The 14,671-nt window shown below is 37.1% G+C and overlaps 1 protein-coding gene across 1 annotated transcript; it reads left to right on the top strand.

The window, feature by feature from the left end:
- The first annotated feature begins 132 nt into the window (after positions 1-132).
- LOC103464185 (uncharacterized) lies at positions 133-10,393 on the top strand. The gene is made up of 2 exons (XM_081606365.1): positions 133-1,980; positions 2,329-10,393. The coding sequence occupies exons 1-2, from the start codon at positions 1,922-1,924 to the stop codon at positions 4,625-4,627; spliced, it is 2,358 nt and encodes a 785-aa protein (XP_081462491.1). The 5' UTR covers positions 133-1,921; the 3' UTR covers positions 4,628-10,393.
- Positions 10,394-14,671: the final 4,278 nt, after the last annotated feature.

Genomic DNA, 14,671 nt, shown 5'->3' with positions numbered 1-14,671 from the left:
ATGTTTTTATTACTATAGATATTCATATTAACATGGCTGATGTATAAATATTATCTCAGAAAACAGAGATAATATTTATACATCAGCCATGTATAAATATTATCAGTCAAGCAAAGCTTGACTCAAACTGAAAGCTTTAGTCAAGCTTTCAGTTTGACTGAAAGAAAGCTTTGCGTGTTACAATGTTCGTTTTGACAAAACTTTTTAGTGACAGTTTTCATCATTGAGTCCTTTTGTTATCTTGACAAAACAATTTTATTTAGAAACTAACTAAATAAATATTTTTTTTTTCCTGAATGAAAATGTGGATATTTTCTTTGAGACTATTTTAGATTTTGCTCAAGCAGAAAGTAAGTCTGTGTCTGTTTATGGCAAACATGACAAAGACAGTATTACTCTCAAAGATATGAGACAATTTATTAATATTTGGATGAGTGAAACTAGATTGAAACTAAAATTACAAAAGATGATTTAGTTGTGATTAAAACTAAGTTGGATTTTACTAACCAAAATTCAAATTAAAATATGCTGTCACGATAGATGTAAACTGTTGCACACTCGGGAAATCAAGCAATCTTGTAACTCATTTCTATCTGTAAATGAGATAGAAATGAGTTACATTTCTATCTCTGTAGTTGGGTTCTTTAAAAACCCAACTACAACACCGCCATCTAGCGGAAGGAATAAAACTTCCCATTTTAAAACCTAAATTTACCAGACCGCATTGCATAGCATGCAAAGACCAGACAAAACAAACGGATGTTGAGCCGTATGACCATCAACTCTCTGCGGAGGGAGTCAAAGACAACAATCAGGAAGCTGTAGATAACATTTAGATTGTAAGAGTTTGTCAGTGTTTAAAGTTGTGCTTCCTGTAGTTATTTTGGGAATAGAAACAGAATAAAAAGAGCAGCTGCATCTTCTCAAAACATAAATGCCCACAAATCCCGAATGCTTTTTAGGATTGAATGCTTTTTTTTAGGCTTGGTGTTCACATGTTGTAGTGGAATATTTACTGCATTTTACTGAAATACAATTTATTTAACCAAAATCCAGGAAGCACAATGGTATCATTATATTCATTTTTTTTTAGATTATTTATTTGTTTCCATTAGTCATTTGCTCAGAATGCGGTGGTCGCAGCTTCAATTCCTGACCTGGTGACATTTGCCGCATGTCTTGCCCCTCTCTCATTACCCTGTTTCCTATTGAACTACTTTCAAATAAAGGCCACTAGAGTCAACAAAACCTTTAAAAAAAAAAACAAAAGACTACATTGCTCCAGTCAGCCATAATAAAAACAGTCAGCAGGAGCAGAAAAAGCTTAAGAAATTCTACATTAATTTTGATCTAAATCAAAGGTAATAAAATTAAACTTGCTTGCGACCAATGCAGAGTGTTTTTCCAGTTTGAAGCATTATTTAAATGCAGCGTAGTTAATGCTAGCAAATGACCCACAAAAACAACAGAGGGAGGTTTTCATGGACCATGATCCATTCAGAGTGAATATAGTTGAACAAAAGCAAAGTGGAAACAAGCAAAAAGCTTGTAGAAATTATAAGAGGGGTTTGACTGAATGTGAATAAAGAATTTTTCAGCAATAATTGAGAAGGGCATACATATATATATATTGTTTAAAGTATTAAAAATATATATACATATACATACATATTTACATAATATATTATATAACAATAACTATGCCATATTTTCAGAGGTGCCTGTCTGGTTTCCTTTCAAAAACAAAACTATTTTTAAACAAATCGTATTGACTCTTAAACGTAAGTTTTTCTGGCATCGTACAGAGTGATGCAGCAAGCTGCTGTCACTGCTCTTATCTCTGGCTCCAGAGGTTTGTTACGCCCCGCCTCACATGCCTTTACTTACTTAAAGGTCTATATGTTTGTGTTTGAGATAAGAAATGAGACTGCACTTATTTATGTTTTCTCATGGGTCCATCCTAGTTGCAAAAGTATTAAGGTAAGAAAAGCATTTGTTATTAATGTGTAAATATTAGATTTTGGGATTTTTTTTGGTCAGTGGTGTATATTGTTATCATGGTCTCATATACATGTTATAGTTGTTTATTACATCAGTTTTTTATAATTATACTGTCTTTGTTCTCACTTATTTGATACCACTTGTTTGATACCAACCTACCACACGGACTAAAGATTAAAATCAGCCAACTAACTATCCATCCAAACTTCAACATGCTAATTATATTTATTGTGAGGTTGACAAAATATATTTTAATGAGAACTCTTTTAATTTATGAATTTATTAACAAATTAGGAATGATAATATTTTCCCCTTCATTTTTTGTAGAATGTCAAGAATGTTGACTGGAGGGATCATCATTTTCCTTTTATCTTTACTGGTTGACTTTTCCGTTACTCAACCCGCTCAACAAGACAATCAGGAAGTCTATGGTGTGTCTGCAACGGAAATCCCCCGCACTCTGAGACCTGGTGTGACAGAGGTCTTCTTTGTGAACAGCCGGATTTATACAATTCCCAATGGAGCTTTTGCTGGAAGTCCAGAGCTTGAGAAGGTGGAGTTTATGGACACAGAAACAAATACTATCGAGCTTGGAGGCTTTGATGGTTTGGTAAAGCTCAAAAGTGTTGAGATATCCAGTAATCCGTTGAGGTCAGTGCCTGTAGGTTTGTTTAAAGACAACAGCAATCTGGAGACAATTATTCTAAAGTTTAACAAGCTTGTTGGACTTGAGAAAGGTTTGTTTGATGGTCTAACAAACTTGGTAGACCTACAGCTACATGGAAATGAAATTGAGTTAATTGAAGACCAGACATTTGACGAGCTTGTCAATCTTAAGAAGCTCAATTTGGGTAAAAACAATCTTACTTCAGTATCCACAAGCTGGTTCTCAAAGCTGAAAAACCTGGCTGCTATACGGCTGTATGAAAATCAGCTCACCACCATTCCTGAGGATCTCTTCATGGACTTACCAAACTTAGAGGAAATAGATCTGCATGGAAACAGGATCAGTGCGCTTTCTCCAAATTTATTTCCACATAAAGGAAAGTTTGTTAAATTGCTTTTGGACAGTAATCTTCTGACCAGTTTACCCGAAGAATATTTTGTTGGCTTCCCTAAGCTTAAATTATTGACCCTAAAAAATAATCAACTGACCAGCCTGCCGCCTGTGCTTTTTGGTGAAATGCCTAAACTGACTGAGCTGAGCCTCGAACAAAACAATCTCAGCACGCTTCCTAAGGGAATCTTCAGCTCCTTGAAGAAAATTAAGAAGCTGGATCTCTCCAAAAATTATTTTTTGAACTTGTCTCCTGATTACTTTGAAGGACCTGAGAAGCTCACTGAGATTAACGTCCAAGGCAACATGATAAATTCATTGGATGGACAACTATTTGAAAATCTTCAATTTGTGACCACAATCAAGCTTGCCAACAATGACCTGCGGACACTTTCTGGGGATGTTTTTGACTCTTTGACTAAACTCAAAAAACTTGACCTTAGTAACAATCCATGGCAATGTGACTGCAATCTGATAGATTTTTATCACTGGATAAAAACCAATGCTGATAAGCTCACACTGGAGGTGCACTGTGAGTATCCAGAACATCTGAAAGGACAGGAAATCAAATTGTTAAACGAGGATCAGTTAGTTTGCCCCACTCTCCCACCCACTACCATCACCTTACCGACCACTATACCAACAACAGTCCGAACAACAAAACCGACAACCACTCTTTCTACCACCACACTGCGCACTACAACACCCACCACCACTTTACCCACCACCACACCCACAACGACACAGCCTACCACCACCACACCCACAACCACAACTACAACCACCACCACAACCACAATGCCATCAACCACTCCTACTTCCACCACAGTACCAACAACTACATCAACGACAACTGAGAGTACAGTCATGACAACGACCCCCACTACTATCGCCACGACAACAGTTCCAACGACCACAACAATGATCACAACAAACGTGATGACAACCACTCCAACCACAACCCCCACCTCAACAACTACACCCACAACAACTACCCCTACCACTACGACAACTGCACCCACCACCACCCTTACTACTGCCCTGACAACAACTACACCTTTAACAAATAAACAAACAACTAGTATAACAACAACAACACTTATGACAACCACCACATTCACAACTACACAATCTACTGCAATGGCTACTTTTCCAACCACAACTACACTTACACCTACCACCACAGTGACCACATCTACACCCACAACAGCAAAACCCACAACGATCACACTCCGGACAACCCTTCCAACAACAACCCAACCAGAGACTCCTACTACATCAACTCCTTTTGTAAACTCTATTTGTATTCCAGAACCAAAACTGTCCTACGTTCATCACATCAGTAGAAAAGTTCAAGATTGCAAAATGTGGACAATGATCTACACCTCACTGCTTGTGGTTGAGATCACCTGCTCACTAGTGTTGGCTAAGTTCACCATTTCTCTGTGTCGGCTGTTGCAACACAGAGAAAGAATGAACCACAGATCCATCAAGCTCACTCACTTTTCCTACAGGAGAGAAGTGATTCTGAAGCCTGTGCAGGAGACAATAACCCAACATCTTCTGTGATCACTATGATAATCAATAAGCCAACAGAGGTCATTTGACTCAACATAGCCTCTTTAAACCTGCTGTAACCTGCTCCTTAACTCTTTGTCCAGCAGGAGATTAGTAGTGATTCCTCACAAAATTTTGAAGTGATTGCTCCTTTAAGGGCGTCCCAAGTTGACTGCTAAGTTGATGTCCAATGTTTCATGTTTCATGTTTATTGATCTCCTTTGGTAAAAAAAAAAAACATCTGAATATCTTAACTTTTTATGTATAATAATTTGGTGAATTGTTGATAATTTTTGCTTATTTTATTTTTATATATTTAATTATCAAATATAATTATTGCCTTGTTCTTGTCATATTACTCGTTACTGTAAATTACTGAATTTAAATCAACATTAAATCTGCAATGTAAAAAAAAATTGCTTTCATTTTCTATAAATTATTCCAACAAATATTGGATTTGTGGAAATATAAACATCGGAAACAAAGATTTTGCTACAGGGAACATTCTTTACACTCAATGGTAATGTTTTTTGAATCTATAAACGTATCAAAACAACACAAATACTAATTTCCTATGACTATATAAGTGGTGATTTTCCTCTTATTTTATAACAGTGATGTAAAATTAAATGGGAAAATCTTGGAGTAAAATATAACATCAACATAATCTATTTTTGGACAGCACTAATATGCTCATGTCAACACAGCAGCATTGTAAACAGCAAGTCATTTGTGGAGAACATGTTCACTTTTGCTAGGAAATCTGGATAACCGCCACTAGAGGGCAGCTTTGAGTTAAAAACAGTCTGACTAAGAGAATACCTTTTCCACCTAAAAACCTTCTTATAATGTCTAAACCTTCATAATGCTCCTTGTTATGATGACAAGTTCTGATTTAAATTAACCAATGCAGACAAGAGATCTAAGCAGGAAGGAAATAAGTTGTTTATATTTAATGTGCTTCAAACAAGTCTGTTTGAAACATGACAACTTGCACAATTATCTCTGCAATTACAGAGCAGTTCTGAATGAAAATAAAAAATGCTTTAAAGTTGTGCCTCCAGCTCAGAAAAGTGATTTAAAGGGATTGAATTGGGCTAACATAGACGTACCTTATCAAATGTAACTCAGTGCTTTTCTGTAAGACAAACAGAAACAGAAAGAAATGACTCAGTTACATCTGACGGGAGATCGGATACTGAAGAGACAAAAAGTAATGTCACAACAACAATTTATTACCAAAACAATGTGTAAACCAAAGGTTTTCACAATATCATTTTCATACCTCCCACAAGTCTCTCCCACTGCAAGTGCAAAAGGAATCCAAACAGACGCTTGATGTGGAAGAGATCCAAAATGTCAAGAAACACAGAAAGTTGTGCTTCTGAATATTTCATCTCACTCTGAATTGTTGTGTAACATGCAGGTAGTCTTTGTCCATGTTGCTTCACAGAGCTTTCCTCATCTCTTTACATAGCATGCAGTCTGGCACTATTTCAAATATTAATTCAGAACAGCAAGACTGGTGGCTTTTACTTGTCATGTATTGATGATTTTTGTAGTAATGTAGTAGTAAATACACTACTGAACACTATTGAGCTAGTTACCAAAAGGAAAATACTTGGTGCATACAAAACCTATGCTGATATGATATAGGGTATAGCATGCATAAACAAACATGAGATGAAAACAACAATTTAGTATATTAATGACGAGATGTGAATGTTTATGTGAATATTCTTATTGGCATGTTGCGTATGCCTAAACCTGTTCAGTCATTACATTGTCCATTTGCTAATTACTCATGTATAATGATGGCTTGCTAATTGTATTTAATGCATGTTGATCTACCTAAGTAATGTCATTACTGTTGGTTCTCTTGCTGCTGATTTTCTCCATGTTTTGACATATTCTTTGGATTTTATTGCAACCTGGTAGGGAAAAAAATCAGTTTTTTAAAGTAAAGTCATTAAACATTTTTAAGAGAAAGCTGTCAGCAGAGACTGAAGAGGAGGCATTACTGTGCTGCTCATTTTCAATGAGAAGGAAAAACGTCAGTAATTAGATTTAAAAGTCAGTGTTCGCATCTTCCACCAACTCCATGGTGGTATGGTCTATTTCCACAAACTGTACAGTTTCTATATGAGCACATCAGGGCATACAAAACACTACAGTCAATTTTTTAAACACTATGTTATCTGTAAATGAGTGGTGACGTCATTGCTACTCAGTGACAATGATATAGAGATGCATGTAAAGCTCCATGGGGCTCAAACATCTTTTGGTGTTTTTATTCTCCCTTGTGATTTAGCTGAAGTTACCTGAAAACTACAGAAAGCTAAAGAACAGTAACTAACTCTAAACTAAAATTAAAGTCTCTGTTCATAAAGTAGCATTAAACTCGTATTAATCTTCTCTAAATTATATTTTTCTTCTTTTACCACACAGGTCAACTTTAAATGGAAATGTCTTGAATGCAGCCCACTTTGAGCTCATGTTCCAAGATTCAGGAATATGAGGAAAAAGTCCTCCAACTTCTGCTAATGAGCCTAAAATGTAGATGAGGAGTCAATTGTGTGTGAAAAGGGCAATGTACTGAGGAACATAAAAGGCCGTAAATTGGGAGGAACACATTGCAGCTTAGCTTAGTTATCTCAACTGGAAACAGTTCGAGGTAAGCTGGAAGATTTTCAGCTGGGAAGGTGCAGCTGATTACCTGAGGTTAATGGCCAACAGAGGCCTGTGCCAGACTGGAACATCTGACAAAATGCATCTCTTTGGGCAATATAACTCTCATTTTTCACCATATTGTGCTTTCTGACGCAATGCGAAAAGCTAAACTGTAAAAAGCATTTCTGTTTTTGCTTTTTGAAACAAAAATAGAAAGAAGAAAATGACATAAGAAAAAATGTTTTGATGAGATGTTGCATTGTTTTTTAGTACAGTTTTTTGAGTGAGATTTTTAGGCCAACAAATCTGCATTTAAAAAGCAGCATGCCTTAAAATAGCTTGAGAACTTCTTAAACATCAACTTGTTTACTCTAAGACAAGGTTAAAAGCTCAAAGGTACAATTTCACCCATATAAATAACCTAAAAAGGTTATTTTTTTAATTAATACCAGATGCAATCCTAATTTAATAAAGTCAATCAAACAATTAGGATATTATCTCAAGATATTGTTTTTGCAGAGCAAAGCTGCCCATGTGAGCAACCAGCTTCTCTATATATGTCTGAAATATTGTTCATACAGAGAAGCTGGACATGTTTGGAAACAAACAAAGAAAACATGAAGAGTAAAATAGATTGTGATCTAGTATTAAAATGACTGAAAAACATTATTTTCTAATTCAAATAATGAATTAAAGTTAGTCCAACAATTTGGTGGTTTTCTGATCTGTAACCAACATATTTTGAAGTCAAACGGTTTATAGATGCACTCCTGGCCATAAGGAGTCTCCCACATGCAGAGGAAGCAGGAAACCTTGGCTCTGGTGTCACTCCCATCAACCTCTCCCCAACTTGAACTTCTGACCTCAGGAGTGTCCAGCAGAACCAGCTGAGCCCAATCATTGCCTGCCAGCTGCTCCCCTACAGGCAACATGTAGCTCCAGGAGGTTAAGGTCACCGTGATGCGGTCTCATTTGAGGCTAAAAATGGAATATACTGCTGAGGGAGGCTATATAGAAACTCAGGTCATTTACGTATGATTTTAAAATTGATCAATGATGTAAAATATAAAGTGTAATTCAATTTAAAATGTCTCCCTTTGAGAGGTGCAAATTGACACATAGTTGGTCAAATGTTTTAAGGCTCTTTTTTGCACCCTGAATAGTCAGATATGAAATATCTAAAACCACAAACATGAAAAAATGGCTAAGCTCCTGGGTTGCTGTAGTGGTGCAGGGGTTAAGCGCATCCCACATAAGGAGGCTTTAGTCCTCGATGTGGCCGTCGCAGGTTTGATTCTCAGCCTGGTGACCTTTGCCGCATGTCTTCCCTCTCTCTCTTTACCTACTTTCCTGTCTGAGCACTTTCAAATAAAGGCCACTAGAGCCAAAAAAAAAAATACATTTTAAAAAAATGTTTAAGCCCCTGTTATAATCCATTGTTCCATTCTTCCAGTATTTTACAATGTTGCCCCACAAAATATACTATTGCAAAACAATGTTACTATCCTATTTCTCAAAATCATTCCAGTGAAGAAATGTTACATCAACAACATATGAGAAATGGTAGTCTTAATCCTAAAGGAGAGATAAACCCTCTGAAGCTCAAAGTGTTAAGTGTGACTCAGAATGCTCTACTGTCTCAGAACAAATCAAAATTGTAATTTAATAAAGGGCCGATTAGGTGCTCTATTAAGCTCTGATTTATTTTGCTGGATCTCATTATGCCAGGTTTCTCTTGTAAAGTGCTCATACATCATGCGGGTTGCTGGTTTATAAAATGAAATTATACGTCACATATTTTGATTAACTCTCTCAATAAAGAATGAAAAAAGAACAAAGGAGCCATTGCCCCTAAGCCTGCATTAAAAAGACCATCAGTCACGAGTTGCGATGAAAATGTGTTGATATGATACACAGGGAGAGTTTATAAACTATTATGACTGCAGAATGTTTTGATTTAATCCTCCTGTACTCTTCAGTGACAATTACAGACGATAAAGTCCACGGGAAAGGATTTATAATAAAAAGCACACCAGAATTGATGTGAAGATAAATCTTGTATGTTACTCTGAATAGCCTTGCCAACAGCCGAGCTGCCATAACAAGAAGGAGTAATAGCTTCATATAATGACTTGTCAGAACTGGTATGAAAAAATGAGATATAAATAGCCCGACTTGCAGTAAAAAAAAAAAAAAAGACATGGCTATTTTTACTGTGCCATCTTCTCTTCTGTCTAATTTTAGTTAAAAAATGAGTCCTCCTAGCTGTCCAGGCACTGCACTCATCCATCTGCAAAAAACCTGCACGTATTACTGTAGATGAACAACTCTGGGAGTCGTCATATATTCTGACACTTCTGGCAGAACTGCAGCTCTCAAAGTCAAATCGGTTTGCCTCTTTTGATTAAAGTGAAGCATTTAGACATTTCTGGGATTTCTGATGTTAGTCCAAACCCCAGAAGAGATAATGGTGTCACTGACTTAACGAGAAGTTTCACCTTCGCTGCACCCCTGGAGGAAACGGAGGCATTAGCCCACCGTACTGGATACACTTCTGCTACTCAGCTCCAGCTTCTGCAGGCCAGCTATTTGACTTGTAATTGGTTGGTGCAATTAGAGCAATTTACTCTGTTCTGTCCACGGACCCCACAGGAGTGCAGTTTGGGTCAAAAGCTGAAAAGTGAAGGCTTAACGTTTAATTAGAGGAAAATGCAGAGATGTGGTGTTTTCATCCTGACATGCAGACAGACAGACTTCCAGAAATTCAATACTAAATTGTAAAGTCATTTCAGAGACCGATTCAATGTCAAATCTAAAAAAAAAAAAGCTGAATAATTATAGTATTATGAAAAAAGTATTTCCTCTCTAACACATTCTTATTATGTTTGCTTTTCTTGGTCACAATAAAATAATCCACATCTTCAAAAATATGTTTTCAAATAAATCATTTATCAAGGAAATATGTTAAGCAAAAGAACTTGGCCTCATCTTCAAATATAATCACCCCTGTGTTAAATGACAGATCGATGGTGATGATACATTTTTGGTTCGGATGCACTGGTGGGCGCACCAGGACCAGATTATTGCCAACCTGTAGAAACAAGCCCTTTTTTTAAACTTTTTTTGCAGCTCTGTACAAACATGGATTGAAATGATAAGTTCTTTTATTTTAGTGATGTTGCCCTGAACTATTTAGTTTCCTTCAACTTTTTATGAACCTCTATTTAAGTGACTAAAGATTTTTTGCCAATAAAAGCATTCACACGAGATTCTTGAAATGTTTAATTGTATTGAACTGAGTCAGAGATGCACTTTTTGTTTTGTTTTGTTTTGCAGCACAATAAGCGCTCTGACCTCAGAGTGAGCCTGCCTCCATGTCCTGTCCTGAGAGGATTGGAAGTTTATCTAAATGTTTTACATTTGAAGTTGATCTTGAAAGTTGACTGATGGACTCAAAATTGTTCTGAAATGGCTTTGTAACCCATCACACTTGGATTGGTGGCAACAATTGTTTCCCCACAATCCGTGAAGAAGGGTTTTCTTAATAAGGATGTTCACATTTGCCAACATTAGGTCAATGCATTTGATTAACTGGTTTATGCATATAAACTCTGATATTTAATTATATATACAGGGGGGTGAATACCAGACCAAATAAACTTCTTCAACTTGACCATGAATTTTCCCCACAAACCCTTGTTGAGTCAGCATGCTTGCTTTGTATTTCTTCATTTAGTGTGACAAATTAAATGGGAGCTAGTTATGTTTAGTTAAACGTATCACTATTCTGTCAAGATTCATCCAACACGACAAAACCTTCAGTACAAAGACACACACATACTTACGGTGAACATGAACAATGTCCAATTACAAATAATGGAATTGTTTACAGGCTGCTATGAAAAAGTATTTGGTAACACTTTATTTGAAGGGGGGTGAATAAGACTGACATGACACTTTCATAAACATGGCATAACACATGTCATGAACATGAATAAGCCTTCATGAATATTTATGACTGTTGTCATAAAGCGTCATTCGGTAAATTATGACACTTTTAATACAAAGTTGACATTATTAAAAATGTCTTTGTTATGACAACTTGACATTAACCAATAAATCATTATTGATATCAATTTGTTCTAAAAGTATTACTGATTGCTCTTTAAAAATTGGGTAACTTTATATTATTAAACATAAAGTTTAAAGAGTAATGATTTATTGGTTAATGTCAGCAAGACATTCAGTGTTAGATTTCAGTGAAATCTAACACTGAAATTGTAAGATTTCAGTGTTAGACCTGAAATCTTACAATTTGACTTTGTCTACATATTTCATGTGAGTTGTGACGATGTCAGTAAAATCTCTGCACTGACATTTTTTATTTTGGTCTCAGTAACAAGGTGAAAGAAAGAACAGTTTTTTTTTTATTATGAAAGGGTGAGATTTCAATAAATGACATGATGATAGATATAAAATCAAGATCATCTTAAAGTGACACAATTCAAACATGCTTTACTAATTCTGTGCTTTCTGGTAAAATACCTAGGTTTTGGTTCTTGATCGCGTCACATTTAATTTGCCCCCCCGCTTTACTATCTTTAAACACACATTTATTCTCAGATGCTGCATTCCTGTAAACTCTACAATCCTTCTGACATCCAGTTAACCCAGGAGGAGTCATCTTGGTAAAACGTGTCAGCAGTGCTGAAAGAGTGAGGAACCTTTCTGCTGTGTCAGGGGAGTTCCCAATAGTAACCTCACCAAGGGTGACTCTGATCATTGAGTGGCAATATAAATGGAAATTAGGCTTTCCAGTGTAGAGAGAAGGGAGGAAACAATGTCGGCGTCTAGATCAGTAACAAGCTTAAAGATGAAATGTCGAACCACAAGCCAGAGAACATAAACGTTCTCCCAGCGGAAAGCTTGTTTCTTTGTGTTAGTTTTTAAAGTCGGATATTTTTGAATTCTGAGATTTTTTGTCAAAGACATACCCAGAGGCAACTATTTCTTACAGATGTCTAAAATGATTATGTTTTTGAACACTATAGAAATCTGGGTCAACTTTTATGAAAAGAGGGATTTTTCAAACGAGGTGAGGCAGGGAACGTTTTATCAGGGAACTAGCTAAACACATCTGCTTGAACTTACCGCCGCCGGCCTGTTTCTGTGATCCTAAAATACCCAGCATAGCAAGATGCTTGAGTTTATTCTCTGCCACTGTCAGAATACTTCAAACTGAGAAACCACAGGTGAGACAGGGTCAGATCAGCTGACGTGTGATGTGACAAGCAGATTTCCAGGGTGTGAACTCTTTTAGTGACAAAATAAAGACAGAATGAAGACAGACAGAGACCTTTCAGTGAAGGGGAGTCTTCGTGGACCAGTTCAGCTTTTCAGCCACCATGATAATCAAGCTTTTCAGCAAGGGACTGGAAACAGTTTGAGCGCTTGTCTGTGTTTCCTGAACTGGTGGCTGGTGAGTAATGCGGCTCAACCCACATGGTTCTGTGTGTGCCTCAGGGGTTTTCAGACACAGACCCGTCCCCAGCAGGAAGCTGGAGAACCTGTGGCCATCATCTGTTCAGACAGCAGTGGCAAATGACTGTGAGTTTACAAACCCTCTCTCTTGCCAGCGCGACAACATGACTGCTTACGGGTAATGGAAATGACCAACGACTGCCTAAAAATAGTGTTAAATGTGCCACTTCAGTGAAAGGGGGTGGGTGTTATGTGAAATCAATATTTTTCAGTTTTATATCATGCTCTTTTATTCCTTCATCAAATTCATACCTGGAGTGTTGATTTGATTCTTTCGCTCATGTTTGTGGCGTCCTGTAATCTCCCATGGCAACCATTCAGAGGTGCTCTCACAAAGCGCCTCATATTTCCACAAAACTCCTCCTTGGAGCTATAGCCTCCAGCCAATCCTCCACCTCACAGAGCCCCCTTCCCCTCAGCTCCTCCAGACTAGCAGCAGCAGTAGCAGCAATTGGCAAACACCTGGTGGAACTGCAAGTCTGCTGAACTCGTTTTACAAACTACTTCTCAGTCCACAGCTCCTAAGAACGATTCTTTAAAGGCATAATGATAAATGTTGTGAAGGCACACTGAAGGAGGAGCGTCGGAAAGAACAGGAGTTGCCATATTTTAATAGACAGAGGCTCCATTTAAAGACGTTAAATTGTGAAGTCAAAGTTATATTTGATTTATACAGAATTTTTATAACTAAAACAATTGACTGTGTTAGAAAATAGCACATAATACAATCTTCAAGTAACTATCTAGTGACAAATTTAATCATTTTGTGATGTGTTGCAGTTTTCTTCTGATCAATGCTGATATTTGTTGCTCCATTCAGACACGCAGTTATTAGATTTTGGATGAATTTCCCAATATCACGAGACCGCAAGGATTTAAATGCACTCATCAGCATCAGTTAAATATATAATAATCAGCAGTATCAAACAGCCCCTGGGGTGGTTTTTGTTTATTCATTGTCAGCAGCTCCTGTTTGAAACATCTCACTCAGACTTTGTGAGTTGGGAGATGCTGCAGTCCTTTTTGACCCTGAGCAGGATAAGCGGGCGCTCAAAATGGATGGATGGATGTTTGCTCTTGTTTGTGTCAAGAGTGGAGCTTGACTCAGCAGCCGTACCGCTGGGGACCAGGTAGGTTAGAACAGCCGGCTTCCTCAGAGCTCTCAGACATCGCATGACAATTTGACATTTCAGCTCCCCTGGACTTAAAGCATTTCATTTTTATGTTTGTTCTCTCAAGTCTCAGGGCCACATAACTCCTCCCCTCCAATCAAGACTGAAGGCTTTTAAAAGATGTTTTGAACAATTCATAGTATCAGGTAATGTTTGCAGTGCAAAGGAAGAAATCACAAAGACCGCTGCTCGCGCAATTACACTAAGCAATCATCACAGCACGACCTGAGAGCTGCTAAGAGAGGAATAAATACATATAAATTAAGCTGACATGCTAACAGCATGAGAGGCATTTCAGTTTATTAAAGAAACAGTTTCTCAAAGAGTATCTGTTTCCATTTGAAAAATATAAACTTTTTTAGACAATGGGATGTTTTTTTTCTGTCCATGTTGTGAAGTTTTATTTCACAAAATGCAAAAAATGTAACCCATAGACTATATTTTGTGTAGTCTACGGGATATACAAAACACTTTAATTTATTTTTTTTGCAAGGACTTGATGGTCATCTTCTGCCCAGCAGCTCTGTCATGCAGAACTTGCACTGGTCTATCGTCTAGAAAAAGGCAGCTAAAATCTCTGCAGACCCCACACATCCTAGACACAAACTGTTTCTACTTCTACTAGGTCACCGCTAGAAGGCGCCATTTGCAAACACAAAAAAGCAAATAGCAA

This window comes from Poecilia reticulata, chromosome 4 (genome assembly GCF_904066995.2).
Source record: "Poecilia reticulata chromosome 4, P_reticulata-male-v2, whole genome shotgun sequence".
Classification (NCBI taxonomy): Eukaryota; Metazoa; Chordata; class Actinopteri; order Cyprinodontiformes; family Poeciliidae; genus Poecilia; species Poecilia reticulata.
Note: the sequence above shows the minus strand (reverse complement) of the source record. Positions and strands in the feature narration are given on the sequence as shown.

Bases quoted from the DNA above. Each gene is read 5' to 3' on its own strand.
- LOC103464185 (XM_081606365.1), top strand. From the start codon at position 1,922: ATGAGACTGCACTTATTTATGTTTTCTCATGGGTCCATCCTAGTTGCA. The intron at 1,981-2,328 runs GTAAGAAAAGCA...CATTTTTTGTAG, and splicing joins CTAGTTGCAAAAGTATTAAG to AATGTCAAGAATGTTGACTG.